The 16,382-nt window shown below is 34.2% G+C and overlaps 2 protein-coding genes across 3 annotated transcripts; one reads left to right on the top strand and one right to left on the bottom strand.

Annotated features, from left to right (window-relative positions):
• Positions 1-506: 506 nt before the first annotated feature.
• On the top strand, positions 507-13,087 carry LOC120152177 (ferredoxin--NADP reductase, leaf isozyme, chloroplastic). 2 transcript variants are annotated; one of them, XM_039164447.1, is made up of 10 exons: positions 593-694; positions 768-1,002; positions 1,290-1,423; positions 1,543-1,621; positions 1,861-1,952; positions 2,086-2,163; positions 2,271-2,333; positions 2,417-2,651; positions 2,758-2,926; positions 13,074-13,087. In XM_039164447.1, exons 1-9 carry the CDS (start codon positions 593-595, stop codon positions 2,823-2,825), a joined length of 1,086 nt encoding a protein of 361 aa, XP_039020378.1. In that variant the 3' UTR covers positions 2,826-2,926; positions 13,074-13,087. The 2 variants fall into 2 exon arrangements, with proteins under 2 accessions (XP_039020379.1, XP_039020378.1); XM_039164448.1 differs by lacking the exon at positions 13,074-13,087 and having other exon boundaries at positions 507-694; positions 2,758-2,825.
• LOC120152362 (NEP1-interacting protein 1-like) lies at positions 8,192-12,260 on the bottom strand. Its single transcript, XM_039164595.1, has 6 exons — positions 11,977-12,260; positions 11,345-11,523; positions 10,812-10,895; positions 10,571-10,732; positions 8,826-8,970; positions 8,192-8,280 (listed from the first exon to the last, which is right to left on the bottom strand). The coding sequence occupies exons 2-6, from the start codon at positions 11,501-11,503 to the stop codon at positions 8,192-8,194; spliced, it is 639 nt and encodes a 212-aa protein (XP_039020526.1). The 5' UTR covers positions 11,504-11,523; positions 11,977-12,260.
• Positions 13,088-16,382: the final 3,295 nt, after the last annotated feature.

Genomic DNA, 16,382 nt, shown 5'->3' with positions numbered 1-16,382 from the left:
GTGCTGAATGAAAACTTCTAAAGTGGGCTGAAGATTTGTCCATAGATTTCTTATGTGGACTCATATAAGTTAACCCAAAGTCATATTTGGATCCCCTATTTCATCTTCCATTTTCATAGAGATTAAATATGTGTGTCATGGACAAAGGAGGGTCTTTCACTAAAATTTTAAATTTTTATATATTTTAAATAATATATTGATATTTTTTTTATTAATAATTTGTTCTCATCTTTTAAAATTTTATAAATTTATCTTTTTAAAATATTATATGTTCATCAATCCTAACATAAAATTTTGTATCGATGCATGTGGAGTATATATATATATATATATATATGTGTGTGTGTGTGTGTGTGTGTGACAGAGAGAGAGAGACGTACATTGTACACATAGACTTATCCTCATAGAGGCCACTGCATTAGCCTTCAAATCTCCTCCACTCAATTCATCATCCAAACCCAATCGAATTGAGAAAAAAAACCAACCACATCCTTTTAGATTTCCTCATCTCATCTAACTACTTCACCAACAACTTGTACCCATCGAATAACATTTCCTCCTCTACTTCATTCTTTCCTCGTCATCAATAGCCATGGCTGCTGTAACTGCTGCAGTCTCCTTTCCATCTACCAAGCCCACTTCTCTTACGACTCGAACATCTATCGTTTCTCCTGAAAAAATTACGTTCAAGAAGGTAATAATAACTTCTCGTGTTTCTATTGTAAAACTTCACACATGTAGTTGGTGACCTTTTCTTTTTCCTTTAGGTTTCGTTTAACTACAGAGATGTGCCAAGTGGAGGGAGATTGGTTTCGGTTCGAGCCCAGGTTACGACTGAAGCTCCTGCAAAAGTTGTGAAGGAATCCAAGAAGGCTGATGAAGGTATTGTAGTTAACAAGTTCAAGCCAAAGGAGCCTTACATTGGCAGATGCCTCTTAAACACTAAGATCACTGGTGATGATGCCCCTGGAGAGACTTGGCATATGGTCTTCAGCACCGAGGGTATGCTATACTGCTAAAATTAAATCCTTGAACATATTTTCATGTATGTCTATGTGAAAAGAAGAAGAAGAAGAGAGAACGTTGGATGATGTTTTCTTTTGTTCCATGTAGTAGATAAAGGGATCCAATGCTAATGGAGACTTGGATAGCTATGAAATCATATACATAAGTACTATGCTCATTTACCAACTTTCATGTTAAGTTTTGGTGATGAAAGGTTTCCCTTTGTGTTTAGTTAAAAAATAACTCTTTTCTTCTTCGCTGATTGGCTGGTTTGATTGGATCAGGAGAGCTTCCTTACAGAGAAGGGCAATCCATTGGGGTGATTCCGGATGGCGTCGACAAGAACGGGAAGCCTCACAAGCTGAGATTATACTCTATTGCTAGCAGTGCTCTTGGTGATTTTGGGGACTCTAAAACTGTGTGTTTGCCTTTAAATCTTAATTTTCTTTTCAGATGAAGATGCAAATCAAGTGCAGCTCTTCTGGTTTTTGTTTGCTTTTTCGTTGTGTTGTTTATGATCTCATTGTACTATTGCAGGTATCCCTATGTGTGAAACGTCTGGTATACACCAACGACCAAGGAGAAATTGTTAAAGGAGTCTGCTCAAATTTCTTGTGTAAGAATGCAATACCTTTCATGTTTCATCATGATATGTTACTATTGTTTTCAACAGCTCATGTCAAATGATGAACCTGGAGCTTAGTTCAATTAGTTAACGCAGTCATTCTTAAGAGATGATATCCAGTAGATTTCGAAGTTCAAAAGATTTTAACACCCATTACAGTTACGGAGGATTTTGTAATTGATTTACAGTACTGAACTACTGATGCTATACGTTTTAATGTTCATCTTCAGGTGACTTGAAACCTGGGGCAGAAGTTAAAATCACAGGACCTGTTGGAAAGGAAATGCTTATGCCGAAAGATCCGAATGCTACAATCATCATGGTTTGTATATTACCAAGCTGTTAAAACACTACTAAATCTGATTATCATTCATTCATTGCAGAATGCATAATCCATTATATTGATCAACTGCTGCTCCAAAACAGCAATTTTACACTCAGTTGCTTCATTGCAGCTTGCCACCGGAACTGGAATCGCTCCCTTCCGAGGGTTTTTGTGGAAAATGTTCTTCGAAAAGCATGACGACTACAAGGTAAAAAGGAAACAATCGCGCTATCTTCATATTAATGCCTGTTATAACCTGTGACATTAACTCAATAGCATGTTTGGTATACTAACGAGTGACTTGAAAACATGTAGTTCAACGGTTTGGCATGGCTCTTCCTCGGTGTTCCTACAAGTAGCTCATTGTTGTACAAGGAGGTAAGCATTGAAGCTAGAAAAAAACCCTGATGGTTTTGCATATTTTAAGTTGGATGACATGTCCAAATGCTGTTGTTTAACAGGAATTTGAGAAAATGAAGGAGAAAAATCCAGACAACTTCAGGCTGGACTTTGCTGTGAGCAGAGAACAAACAAATGAAAAAGGAGAAAAAATGTACATTCAGACCCGGATGGCTGAATATGCAAAAGAGCTATGGGAGTTACTCAAGAAAGATAACACCTTTGTTTACATGTGTGGGTTGAAAGGCATGGAGCAGGGGATTGATGACATAATGGTCGCACTTGCTGCTGCAGATGGTAAAAGAAACCAGAACCCAGTTTTTCCTATCACATCAATAGCTAATGAAACTTCATGGATTATATATATAACTATGATCTAATGCTGTATTGGAAATGATTTCAGGTATTGATTGGACTGAATATAAAAGGCAGTTGAAGAAATCTGAGCAATGGAATGTGGAAGTCTACTAACTGTGGATTGCATGTACAAATCAACCCCTAATTCTTCCTCCTTTTTCTTCTTCTCTTTTTTTGAGCACCCACATAGGATTTCCACTGCGTTATGTAGAGTGGTTTTTTTTATGTCATATCAATGAAATAAATGGTATTTTATAGCCAAAAACCTACAAATCTTATGGGTGTGGAGTAATAAATGAATCTTATTATCATATCATAGATGGACGCATGATTTTATATTAAAAAATAAATATATAAAATTTATATGATCTTATATTAAGAGAAAAGTATGTAAAGTTTTAGAAAATGAAATAAATTATCAATAAAAAATATAAGAATTTAATTTTTTTTGGATAAGTAAGAATTTATTATCCAGAAGAAGAGTACAACAAATCGTCCCAAAAGAGAGTATAAACACTATTTACAACAAAATATTGGTTAGTCTATACCCCAATTACAACATATGTTATAATTAATATAATCATTTCTATTGGTTTTTTTCCACTAAGCTGAATCCGGGCAATATCATTGATGGTTGACAGTAGATGTGCAACTTCTCTAGCTCTTTGCTTGAAGATTCTTCTATTCCTCTCCTCCCAAATCGAATAGATGTAGGAAGTCCATGCAATTTTCAATAAGATGGAGATTAAATATTTACCCCTCCATTCAACACAAACCCATTCTATCATTTATTCCCAAGATAAATGAGGTTTATACAAATGTGCCAAGTTTAAGATAGAATTCCACAGAGATTTGGCAAAGATGCAGTCAGCAAAAAGATGTTCCTAGATTCAGTAGCTTCATTGCAAATAACACATTTAGCATCAATGACTATGCCCATCCTTGACAGTTTATCCCTAGTTGGAAGTCTGTCTAGGATGGCCATCCAAGCAATCATACTAAACTTAGGAATATGCATAGGGAACCAAATGATTTTATGCCAAGATACCTTACTCTTTCTATCACGGACTGCTTCCCAAATATCTTTAGTGTAATTCGTTCCTGAATTTAGAATGGGAAGAGCACTATGTTTCAATTTCAGAAGCTTTTTGATGCTCCAGCTGTGAGCATTACTTGCAACCATGTCACAGTGGGTATTATTCTTGAAAACATAACAGTTCAACCAAGCTACCCAAAGGGATCATTCTCCCGCCAGAATATTCTGAATTAGCTGAATCAAGAAAGCAATGTTCCAGGATTTTAAGTTCTTTAGACCTAATCCACCTTCTGATTTAGGGCAGCAAATACTTGACCAGCTGACTCGTGCCCCAGAAGCTGCCTGATCGGTTCCTTTCCAAAGGAAACAAGAGCAAAGTTGATCAATATGGTTAATAATAGATTGGGGGAGCATGAATTGTCTACACCAGTAATTGGCCACGCTGAAAAGAACTGTTTTGATTAACTCAAGTCTACCAGTGTAACTTAGAAGCTTACTTGACCAATGGTACAACTTTAATTTGATTTTATCCAGAAGAGGCTTGCAGTCAAGTTCAGACAGCTTTTTGGTGACTAATGGAACCCCTAAATACCTGACAGTAAGCTGACCATGCTTAAAGCCTGAAATGCTTTGGAAAATTTCAAGATTTCTAGCTGAAATACTAGCAGTAAAGAGTTCTGTCTTGCTAACATTAAGCTAGATTCCAGACAGATAATAGAATTGGTTTAAAACATAAATGATTCCAGCAATAGATTCAAGATTTCCTTTGCAGAAAATAAGGAGGTCATCAGCAAAAGAGAGATGGGTTAGCCCATTTTTTTTGCATTTAGGGTGATACCCAAAGATCCCTTTAGAAGCTGCAAGATTAAGGATTTTGGAGAGTATGTTCATAGCAAGCACAAATAAGATAGGGGATAAAAGGTCACCTTGTCTGATCCATCTTTGACCTTTAAAATAACCAACTAAGCTATCATTAAAGGATATAGAATATTTGGCTTCTTTGAAACACACCTCAATCCAATTTAAGAAGATACTTGGAAGACCAATGGCCTTGAGAGTAACAGAGATGAAATCCCAATGGAGAGAGTCAAAAGCCTTTTGAAGATCGATTTTAAGAGCTAATCTTGGACAGATTTACTTCCTTCCATAACCTTTTACAAGTTCCTGAGCTAGGAGAGTGTTGTCGATAATAGATCTTCCACGAATAAAACCAGACTGGTTAGGAGTAATAATAGCAGGCAGCAGTGTGGTCAGCCTTTTAACAAGGATTCTGGAGATGATTTTGTACACCACATAGCAATATGAGATAGGTCTATAATCATTGACAGTGCTAGGATTATTAAGCTTAGGGATTAAGGCTATAATCATGGAATTAAAAGCAGGTAGGATGAAAGCTTCTTAAAAGAAAAATCTGATTGCTTTGGTAACATCTTCTCCTACCACAGGCCAAGCTTTTTTGAAAAATAGAGGAGTAAAGCCATCTGGGCCAGGAGATTTGTCATTTCCTTGGCTGAAAATGGCATCTTTAATCTCATCATTGGTGACCTTTCTAATTAAGTCTGAAGAAATGTCAGTAAGCATGTCGAATTGAAGGAGATTTTTCAAGAAATAAGGATCAATTTGCTGTAAATTAGGATCAATAGAACCTAGTTGTTGCTTGAAGTAATTTAAGACTTCAGAAGACATATCTTCGAAAGATTCCATCATTTTACCTTGAGCATTAATAAGGACCCTAATGGTGTCATTTTTATTTTTAGTTACAATAACATAATGAAAGTATTTAGTACACTTGTCTCCCTCTTTAAGCCACTTGGCTTTAGATTTTTGCCTTAAAAACATATTTTTAGCTTCCTCTAGTGCAACAAGTTCATTTTGAACAGATAGTTCATTCTCAAGAGGACTGGTACCTTTAAGAGTAGAGATTTGGACTTGCTCTAGCTCTGCTTTCTTGAGTTTGACTCTATCAGATAGATTATTGTAGAAGTTCTTGTTCAAGGCTTGTAAACAAGGCTTAAGTCTTTTAAGTTCGAGAAAAAGAGCTTGCATAGGGTTACCATGAATAGATTGCTGCCATGATTGACTCACTTCATCAAGAAAAGAAGGATGGTTGGACAAAAATTGAAGAACTTAAAAGGTTTGGGTCTGTTGGTATGGGCTTCTTTGTTCAACCATGTTAGAGCCATACAATGATCTAAAGGGCTAGGGGCAAAAAATTCAACATAAGACTTATTGAAGGAATTGACCCAATGAGAGTTTATGAGAACTCTATCAAGTTTCCTTGCAATGAAGGCTTCTTTTTGTTTGTTACTCTATGTAAAGGTAGGGCCAAAAAATGGATGGTCGTGAAGGAGGAGGTCTTGGACCACTTCAGTGAAGTCATTCATATCAGTGGAGAGATAATGACCTAATAGGTCAGAGTTAGAGCTTTCGTGGTAGTGGAGGTAAGTGTTAAAATCTCCTCCGAGAATCCAAGGGAGATAATGAAACTGAGAATTAAGACTTCTAAGATTATGCCATATATGGCAGTGAGTAAGAAAGGGGTACTATTGAAGTGGCACTTGACAGAGATACTTTGGTCAGAAGAATTACAGAAGCTGATATCAATTCCTTTTTTCCAGAGCAGCCAAATTCTTCCATTATAGGCAAAATCATAATTGGTTAAAGCATTCCAGCTCCCAAACTTGGAGTGTAAGATGTTGACAGAATCATCAGACTTTATACGAGTCTTCATTAAGCAAATAATATCAACTTTATAAAGCTGGGCTCTTTGGAGAACTTTTATTTGCTTAAGAGGATTGTTTAATCCTCTGATGTTCAAAAAACAAATAATCATTGGGAAAAAGGTTTTGAGGTTTCCCCTTTTTCTTTGTTGAAAGGGGTTTTTACTTTAACAAGTTGTTCCTTATTTTTTGCTTTAAGTTCCTTAAGAAGATTAGCTACTCCAGAAGCTGCTGGTCTTGTTTTCTTAACTTGAACCTCAACAATTGGTGAGTCTTCATCAACAGCACTAAGGATTTCAAATCTGTTAGCTGATCCCTTAAGAGCTATTTTAGATTTGAACTTAATTGGCCTACCTCTACATCTTTTAGGGATAGAGGTAGGCTCTGGATCCTTATGAGAATGAGAGAGAGGCAAAGAAAGATTGTTATCTTTGTCAGATTTTCCACTGTGGAGTATTGTTGAGGACTGATTTCCTTCACTAGCAGAAATGAAAGGAGGAATTGAAGAATCATCTTTTGGGGAATGCTCTGTTAGGAAAATTTGAGTAACTAAAGCCTCTCCAGAGTGAGTGTCCTTAGGGACAGGTTGTTCCTTTAAGGGAGGAAGTTCATGTTTTAAGTTCTGGAATTCTTCATGACTAACCGAAGTGTTAGCTTCTGAGTTAGTACTAGAGACAACCTTTTTCCTCCACATTTTCATTATTGGAGAATCTGTTGATTGTTTATAAGGGAAATTCTTATCAGAGTGTCCAAAAGAGACACATTTACTACAACTGCTCGGAATCTAGAGAACTTCAACATAGATGAGAGTACTTTGTCCGTTAGCTAGTTCCACTTTAATAGTTTTAGGAATTTTCTCCTTGGCTCCAATCTCAACACAAACTTTAGCAAAGTGAAGTCTGGTTTTAGAAGAAGTTATATAATCCATAGAAATTGGAGTTCCTAGAGCACTAGAGATGTAGCTGAGACCAGCTTGAGTATATAATTCAATAGGAACATTAAAAAGATGAATCCAAATAGGCAATCGGGCTAAGTCAAAATCTAATCGTTGCATATTAGGTTCCCATTTTCTTAAAATTAGAGGCTTGTTGAGGATGTGCCATGGCCCGTTTTCAAGGACCCAGTCTCTATCAGCATCAGAATTGAAGGAAAACACATAAAGATTGTTACTAGCGAGACTGACCTGGACTTGTGCCTTTCGAATGGTTGTTCCACATATTAGCAACGATCCTTTGCAAAACAGAGAAATTTGGCGCGACCCCAAGGAACTGACCTATTAGAGATGATTTCCAGTTAGCAATACCTGCCTCGAAGACCTCTGGTGGCGAGCGGACAGTCGGGGAATCATCAGACGATTTGGGAGGAAAATAGGTTAACTTTTGATCTTCTTGGCATTTGAATAGCTTCCTCCAATCCATGATGAAAGATGAAATATTGAACAAATAAGAGAACATATAGAAGAGAATGAATGAATGACATTAAGAACTCCGACGATTCGACGAGAAACTCAGGCTCCATCAGACCTGCTAACGTGAGCCTTGAGAGCGTCGAAAGCGTGCGCCATTACCTTTATAACATGTCCAGAATTTAAAATTTTTGGAGACTCAATAAATTATCAATAAATGATTTTTCCTTTATTTTTGATGGAAAATAGAAAACTAACAAGAACGAATTGAAACTAAATTAAAATATATATATAAAAAGAACATAAAAACGATGAATCTTCACGAACTAGCTTCTTTGGGTATCTTGGCGGTGTATGCTTGCAAGATGAAGAAAAACCAAGTGATTCTCTCCAAGAATCGTCCCAAATCTGATATCAATTGATAGAGATGCGGAAACAAAAGAATGAATGTTTCTCTTGTCGAATAATCAAACCTAGAAAGTTCTAAACTCGATTAAATAATGAGAGGATGAGAATGGATGGTGTCAGACGCAATTAAGGTTTAAGGGAGCTTAGGTTTGATGAAAAATTGGATAAAAAAGTAAGATGAAGACAATAAAGATAATGAATAAAACAAAGACAACGAATGTAATAAGATATGAATAACTTAGTCAAAATTAGGGTTTTAGTGGTGATAGACAATAATGGTGATTTTATGATGAAGATGTTGATGGTGATGATGATAATCGATGGATAATTTTTCTATGAACCTCCTAATTGTAATTGACTAGGTAAACTCAATGATCTTCAATCTCAAATCTTTATTTTTTTTCTCTCAATAACAAGCAATATTTCGATTCTAAATCCCTATGAATCATCGTTAATCCTTGTGGACTGCGTGATTTGTCGCACCACCACCACCGTGTCAGCGTCAGAGTACCTCATTTCCAAAACGACCAAATAAAAACACTCACCATCAGAGCAGAGCTCAAATTCTAAGTGAACGTCACTTTGATTTCGTAAATGTCGTGGAGGTCGATCACGTTCGGATGCGACGAAACGTTCTCGACGATCTTTCACGAGGATTTCGTTGGTCAACAACGTGTCAGAAATGGAAACCTAGTATTGTGTCGTCAATAACGTCAACATTGAAGAAGTTCTAGTTTTCTCAGCTCGAGAAAGCGACGTTGTCATGGTGGTGAATCTTTTCAAAGTTTTAATGACAAATTCTTTACATTTTCCACAATCTTCATTATTTCTTTTTTATACATTTTCTTACAACTGAGAACCCACCTAATTTGACTTCATATAATTACAACTAATACTTAGAAATAAGAAGGCTAAGAGAAGAAGCCGGGATAAGATGAGTAATATTGGGGTTGGGGAGAAAAAATATTTAAAAAATGGGTAAACTGAAATGTTGTCCATAAACTAATTTGAATGTACAAAAAGGCTCATAATCAATATTTTATCTAAAATTTAGGGGTTAAAATAAATATGAATTCATTTTAATAACGGGTCACGTCATTAAACTAACAACATTCAACGTCTAAGTGACCAAAATTTAATAAAACAATATCTTAAGTAATCAAAACTTAATAAAACGATAACGTAAGTAACTAAAATTTATGTTTTTTTAAGGAAAATCACCAAAATTCAATCCGCGTATTATCTTCATAGAAATGATCTAATTTTAATTTTATATATTTACTGCGTCTCATCATCAAACCGTTAAAGGTTTAATAACCGTTAACATTGAGTGACCACATCTTAATTAAAACAAAACAAAATTGACCAAATTATATGTTTTTTAAATTCGATAAAATAATTTATAAAACGCAAACAAAAATGATTATTTTTATAGTTTACGCTAAAAGAAAATTAATGTCTCACCTGATCCAACTTGGAAAACAAAACTTCTAACGCAACGCACACGGCAAAAGTTATATGTCGATAATAAGTAAAAAAAACACAGTTATATAAACTGAACTAATTCAATACATGCTCTGACAGATAAGATTGATGTCCAAATTTTTTCCCCAATAATTAACATATTAAAATTTAAATTTAAAATAAAATTCCGAAATCAATGAAGTTAGATCTAAGAAGAAGAAGAAAACCCGACCATGTCTAGTGGCCATATAATTCAATACACTGTTTTTACTAATCTGATGTTCAGGCAACAGCTTCCATACATATATTTATTGCAACACCCCGCAATTTCATAAATGAGACCCAGAATTAGATCTCGTCATACTTTAGTATCTCATCTAACCTTTGCATGATTGATATCCGCACGCCGTCGGCGGCCGATTAACCAATAAAGCAACACTATCAAAGAACAAGCAGATCATATATGCAGGCACTGTAAATCTATTCAAGATTGAAGTTCCTGAATTGTGAATCAAAAAACTTGTACAAAGGGCTGATTCGACTAAGAAGCATGCCCCGTCGAGTAGCATCGGTATGACATAAACTATGAGGAACTATTCTAATTGTATAATTTACAAAAAAATAGCGAGATTACAGGTCTCTTCTGCACAATGGACAAGAACCATGACTAATAAGCCACTTATCTATGCAAGACAAGTGGAACATGTGATGGCACTGTGGCAAGCTCCGGACCATTTCTCCGAGCTGAAAGTCCTGCATAAAGGTTCAATCTGGTAAGCTTCTTATGCAACTAGTTTTACGAAAAACGGGTACCGTATGTTTATACCTGAAGGCTAACGGAACATGAAACTTTCTCCCCGTCGGCATTGTTATTGTTTTTGATTTTGATCTTTGGGATCTTTTCAACCAAATCTCCATCCAATCCTTTGGTACCACCGATGTTGAATATGTTCTGGAAATCCTCAAAAGTTGTTTCAGCAGCTCCCATCTGGTAGCAGAAACTGAAAATCATTAGCGAATTGCTGTTTGATGAAAGTGATATCAATTTGCAGTTCAATTCTTCTTACCTGGCTTTGGACCGCGCTCAGCATCGCGGGACCAATTCGTTCTCGGACAAGCCTCCCACTTATAAGGATTGCAATGACATCAATCTGGAAATTTGCAGTAAAACAAAATTGATTTAGATTACATAGAAGAATTACTACAACCGAAGTAAATTTATGCAAATGCTTCCAGGACTCGCCGAGCCGAGGTTAAACAAGTCCAAAGTCTGGGTATGCACAGGTCTCATAGAAGGCTAATTGTTACTATTCAAACTAGGTTCAAGACATGCCACAGGCATCGAATTATGATACTTGCCAATACGTTAACGAGTACTCAAGTTCCTGAACCATTTTTCCATATCCCTTCTTAGAAAGTAGCAACTAAACACATGGATCAACCAACGGGACTGGCGGCGAAGGTCGCCCTGAAAATTTTAAATTTTATTATATTTTCTATTGATAATTTGTTTCCATTCTATTAAAATTTTATAAATTCGCTCTCTAACGTAGTCGCTGACTAAACATATAAAACCAGGGCAATAAACAGGAATGCTCACCAAGTAAAGCAAGCAACCGATCCTGGATTCATCAGACTGCCAAAGAACCAGAGACGACTCGAAGACTTCGATCGAGAAAACTGCCCCGGAGATGGCCCCAACTGCAGCGCCCCGAACGAACCCACTCTCTATTTCTTGTCCTATCAAAGCCCCCGTCATGGCCCCTAGCAAGGTGCCCACTGCAGATGAATTTCATTAGCAAAATTCTAGTGTAAAAAGGCTTAAAGAATTCTAAGAATCCAAACAAGAAGTCTTTAACTCAAGGTGTATTTTGGTCATAAATGTAAGACAAATTACTTCCGGAGTGCTTTGTCGAATTGTCGGCACGCAAAATCATTTTTCCATCCATTGCAATCCACCAAAAATGGAACAGAATCTAAATTCGATTCATCTTTTGTGCATATAATAACAATGAGGAAATGATAATAATTACTATAAAAGAACGATAGTAAAAATTCAATAGAAGCTGAATTCAATTTATAGCAAGCAATGAATAGAACAAGAACCAAATGAGGTTCCAATGAAAATAGTTCTAAATTATATCATCAACGAAAAGTCCAAAAAGAAAAAGGAAAGAAGCTTTTGAGGAAACAATGAAGCATAACATAGGACAAGAGAGAAAAGGAACCAACCTAATGCAAAGAAGAAGGTTAAGATCGCAGAGAAAAACTTCCCAATGATGACAGAAACAGCGAAATTGCAAGAAAATTTGATCTTTTCAATGAAATCTCCAAACAAAGACGATGAAGACACTGAAAAACGAGATGGGTATGCGTAACATCCATTCCTTTTTCCCTTTAAATTTTTGAAATCAAACGAGAAACGAAATGAAAAAGGCTTTCTGGTGATCAACTAATCACGGGGTTTAAGAAGAAGCTTATATATAGTGAAAAAAATAGGGAAAAAAGAGAGAGGTAGGTTGGGTATGCTTAGTGCCCATGAGAGGAAAATCAACCAACTCGCATTTAAAGCTTCAATATTTTTATGATGTACGAGGGATTCAAATTGCGGTCATGATTGTGTTTTTAGTTGCGTTATGTTTATCACGGTCGTAGATATAACGGATGTTATTGTGGTCACTGCGGGTATCATGAACGTGAATTTATTTTTTAATTTGCACAACTTATTACAAAATATAATAAATTATAATTATAATTATAAAAAATCAATTTTAATGATATTTAGAGTGTTTTCTAACACTTATGAACTAAAAACTTGTATTAATATATGATCATAATTTTTACCATCATTAATTATTCTTATATTTATTTATAAATTTCTTAAAAAATATTATACAAGATACATACAATTAAAATTAGAATTTATAAATATAAAACAATCCATTACTTCTATTATCAATAATATAATACAAAATATAATAAACATTTACTAACACTAAAGAAACGTAAGTTTATTGCATAAATTAATAAATAATAAAAATAATTTAAGTATATAAAATTTAAATTTAACATTCAATCTCTTAAAATAAAATAATCACTTAAAAAATTAACTCATAAAATTATCTATTATTATTCACTTACCAAAAACAACATATTAAAATTTAAAACTCACAAAATTAAAATAAACCCAACAAAAAAAACCCATAACATAGTAACCCAAATCTTATTAATTTATTGAGATTTCTCTTGGTCCAAACCCAAAATATTAAAACTAAAAAAATATTTAAAATCTAAAACATAAATAAAATAAAAAAATTTAAATCCCCAAGCCTCTTCTTCTTCTCTCTCGTGAGAGAAGGGAGGCAGAGATACACAACAAAATCAGGTATGAGTTCCCATGCTCTTTCTTTGTTGAAAATATCAATTGGAACATCGGGTGTTTGGGTGTCGCTAGATCGCTGCTATCATCAATTGAAAATCAAGTATGGATTCCTCTGCTCTTTCTTTGTTGAAAATCATCAATTGAAACATCATGTTCCCATGTTTTTCTCTCTTTGTTGTCCAAAAAACAGGTATGGGTCTGGTCATTTTCCTTCTTTTTTTTCTTTCTTCCAAGCTTTACTCTTCCCCCTGAAAACCTAGAAAATTTGTGTGAGTTTTAGTAATTGATTTGGTGTAACGGGAATAGTGGTTCGTTATCACCGTGATCGGCTGTTACCCATTAAGTTACGACCGCAATCGACCGCTATCAGTGTGATTCTGCTTCATACTGGTATTTTGGATAATAGCGGTATCAGACGACGGTGCTACCACGAAATAGCGGCCGCTATCACGTTTGCGCTCCGCTATTTAAAATACTGATGCATATCTCATTTTCTCTCTCTACCTACTTTAGTTGAAACATGAAAATTTCTGTCTTTGTGGACGAAAGAAAATATCTTCCCTATTTTCTCTCTCTATGTTTTAAGTTTTTTTTATTAAATGGGTGATTATAAATTTTAATTTATTTTAAATATTTTTAATCATTTAATAATAATAATACTCAATCATTCTATTATAATTATTGATGTTTAAATTTAAAACGTTTAAATATAATAATTTTTTTATGTTTTTATTTAACAATTTACTTTCGATCTCCTATAATTTTATAATTTTTTTCTTCTAAAAATTTTAAAAATTTGTTCCTTAGTATAAGATTTTGCGTCTGTCTAGACTGAGAAGGAAGATATATGATTTTTCTCGTTGCATGGAAGAACGAAATTAGAAAATAAATATGAACAAATATAAATATTAATGAATTAAAATCTAGTCATAAATTTAAAATCTAAAATGAAACTAGTAGAATTTAATTTATTTAGTTTTAAAATTATAGATATTTAATAAAAATAACTCAAATCAAAGCTACAACTTTATTTTGATCCAATCTACAAGTGTTTTTTGGTGTTTCAATGTGTAATCAAAATATATTATTTTTTTCTTCTTGTTCTCTTTAACATTTAAATTTGAAAGAAAATACTTTAACATCGGTGAATTGAGTCGAGTCCAAAAAAATATAAACTAATAGGAAAATGTAGAGTTCTTTTACATAAATTTAAAAAAAAAATGCACTAAAGACTTAAAGATCGAATAACCTAAAAAACGAAATCCAAAAGTAAAAATAATAAAGTTGGAAATTTTAAAGCTTACATAGACTAAACATATAGTACTTTATATATATTCAATTTAATTATTCGATAAGATTAAAAATTCGAAATTTCATGGTCTGCGTGTTTTCATGTGAAACCACAATCAAGTATAGTACTATACCACCAAACATTTTAATTATGTATGATTTGCAGTTCAATATAATATTTTTATACATTTTCCTCTACGTCCAGAACTATCAGAAATGAAATTGAAAACCACAATTGGACTACCAACAGCTTGGGGAGTTGGTGGAAAGATTACAAAGATATTCATTGTTAAGAGCATAATTAATAAATTATATTTATATATAGTGGGTTACGTATTGGCAAATAAGCATTGCATCGGCCATGCATGCAGGTCATTATTTAGCTTACCCACCAACCAAAATTAATAAGCTTACCGATTACGTTATAAAAGGGATTCGATTATTGTATAGTCACGATCGCTAGATTTTCATTGGAAGGAAGCAGACTTTTGAAGAAAAAGAGAGAACCCTTGCATCAGCAGATCTTCTCATTGTCCATAATCAACCCTATCTTCGTGCTTTACTTTAATTTGATATTAACAACTTGATTAAAGAAATAGTGAGAATTAATTGATTATTAATTCTATCAAGTTCCAGAAATCTGGATTTTCTTTTTGACAGGTTAATAGATTTCTGATTTTGCATTACAGCAGATGGAATCATCACATGGCTTCAGGAACTCTCGAGCCTTATTGACGACTATATTTTCTTATCTCTTTCATTGTTTGTCTGCATTATTACTAATTTCCATCAACGGCATCGCCATCTTAATTTTAAAGACGTGCAAGCTTTTAGTAGTTGTGTTTCGTTTTCTATATGATAATGTTCATGGTACATATATTCATATAAATTCTTATTTCTTTATATTATATGGCTTCATGATTTCTAATACTTTCAAACTTTTTGAAAAAAATAATTTAACATTTAATATTTAAGTAAGTTTTTGAATCTAGAAAACTAATCAATGTGATCTTTGATCGACGAAAATCGTCGTTTATTGATACAACGTTGATGTGATAATATACGACGTTGATTGATAATCCATAATGTTGATGCGTGTTGAAAGTCAAAAATAAAATGACAACATTAATGGGGCGGCTGATTTTCTCCAAGATGGCAGCATTAATGGGGCGGCTGATTTGCTCCAACTTGGCAGCATGATTTTGTTGAAATTGGTAAGGGAAAATTATCAAATTTAGTCCTATACTTTAGTGTATTTATAAGATTAGTCCTTAAGATTCAACTATAAATACTCTAACCCATTTTGCTTCAAAATCACCCCAAATCATTATAGCTTTCTCCCAATATTAGAGAATTTAGAGAGTTTTCTTGAGAGTTGTTTTCTCCTTTTTATCAAGAGAGAATTGTTATTGTTTTCTCCTTGTTAGATCGAGAGAAATTGTAATTCCTATTTTCTCATAGTGAAATTCTTCTATCTTTGTCCGTGGTTTTTACCCTATATTATTTAGGGGTTTCCATGCAAAATTTGTGTCTTCTTTATCTTCATTTTTTATTTTCTCAAATTATTAGTTGCGATTTTGCTCTGTTCGATAGCCATATTCCGCAACAATTGGCATCAGAGCCAGATTTGAGTGTGTAATATCTACTTATTGTCTTTGTGGTTGCTACCACAAGGTGGATCATCTAACATAAGAAAGTAAGAAGGTATTACCCATTCTTTGAAGGTTCCAGAGAACTATTCACGATAGTGAAATAGTGAGAGCTATCCGTAATACAAGCTATGACAACGAAATTTGATATTGAAAAGTTCAATGGGAGAAATTTCTCATTGTGGAAATTGAAGGTGAAGGTCATCCTGAGGAAAGACGGTTGTCTAGCAGCTATCAGTGAAAGGCCGGTAGATTTCACAGATGACAACAAATGGATCGAAATAGACAGGAATGTTATGGCAAACTTTCATCTAACA

This window comes from Hibiscus syriacus, unplaced genomic scaffold (genome assembly GCF_006381635.1).
Source record: "Hibiscus syriacus cultivar Baekdansim isolate YM2019G1 unplaced genomic scaffold, ASM638163v2 tig00111088_pilon, whole genome shotgun sequence".
Classification (NCBI taxonomy): domain Eukaryota; kingdom Viridiplantae; phylum Streptophyta; class Magnoliopsida; order Malvales; family Malvaceae; genus Hibiscus; species Hibiscus syriacus.
This window is presented reverse-complemented; position numbering and strand designations above follow the sequence as displayed.

Bases quoted from the DNA above. Each gene is read 5' to 3' on its own strand.
- LOC120152177 (XM_039164447.1), top strand. From the start codon at position 593: ATGGCTGCTGTAACTGCTGCAGTCTCCTTTCCATCTACCAAGCCCACT. The intron at 1,003-1,289 runs GTATGCTATACT...TGATTGGATCAG, and splicing joins TATGGTCTTCAGCACCGAGG to GAGAGCTTCCTTACAGAGAA. The intron at 2,164-2,270 runs GTAAAAAGGAAA...GAAAACATGTAG, and splicing joins AAAAGCATGACGACTACAAG to TTCAACGGTTTGGCATGGCT.
- LOC120152362 (XM_039164595.1), bottom strand. From the start codon at position 11,503: ATGACGGGGGCTTTGATAGGACAAGAAATAGAGAGTGGGTTCGTTCGG. The intron at 8,971-10,570 runs GTATAAACATAC...ACACAATACTAG, and splicing joins CATGTTCCGTTAGCCTTCAG to GTTTCCATTTCTGACACGTT. The intron at 8,281-8,825 runs GTGAGTGTTTTT...AATTGATATCAG, and splicing joins ATTTGAGCTCTGCTCTGATG to ATTTGGGACGATTCTTGGAG.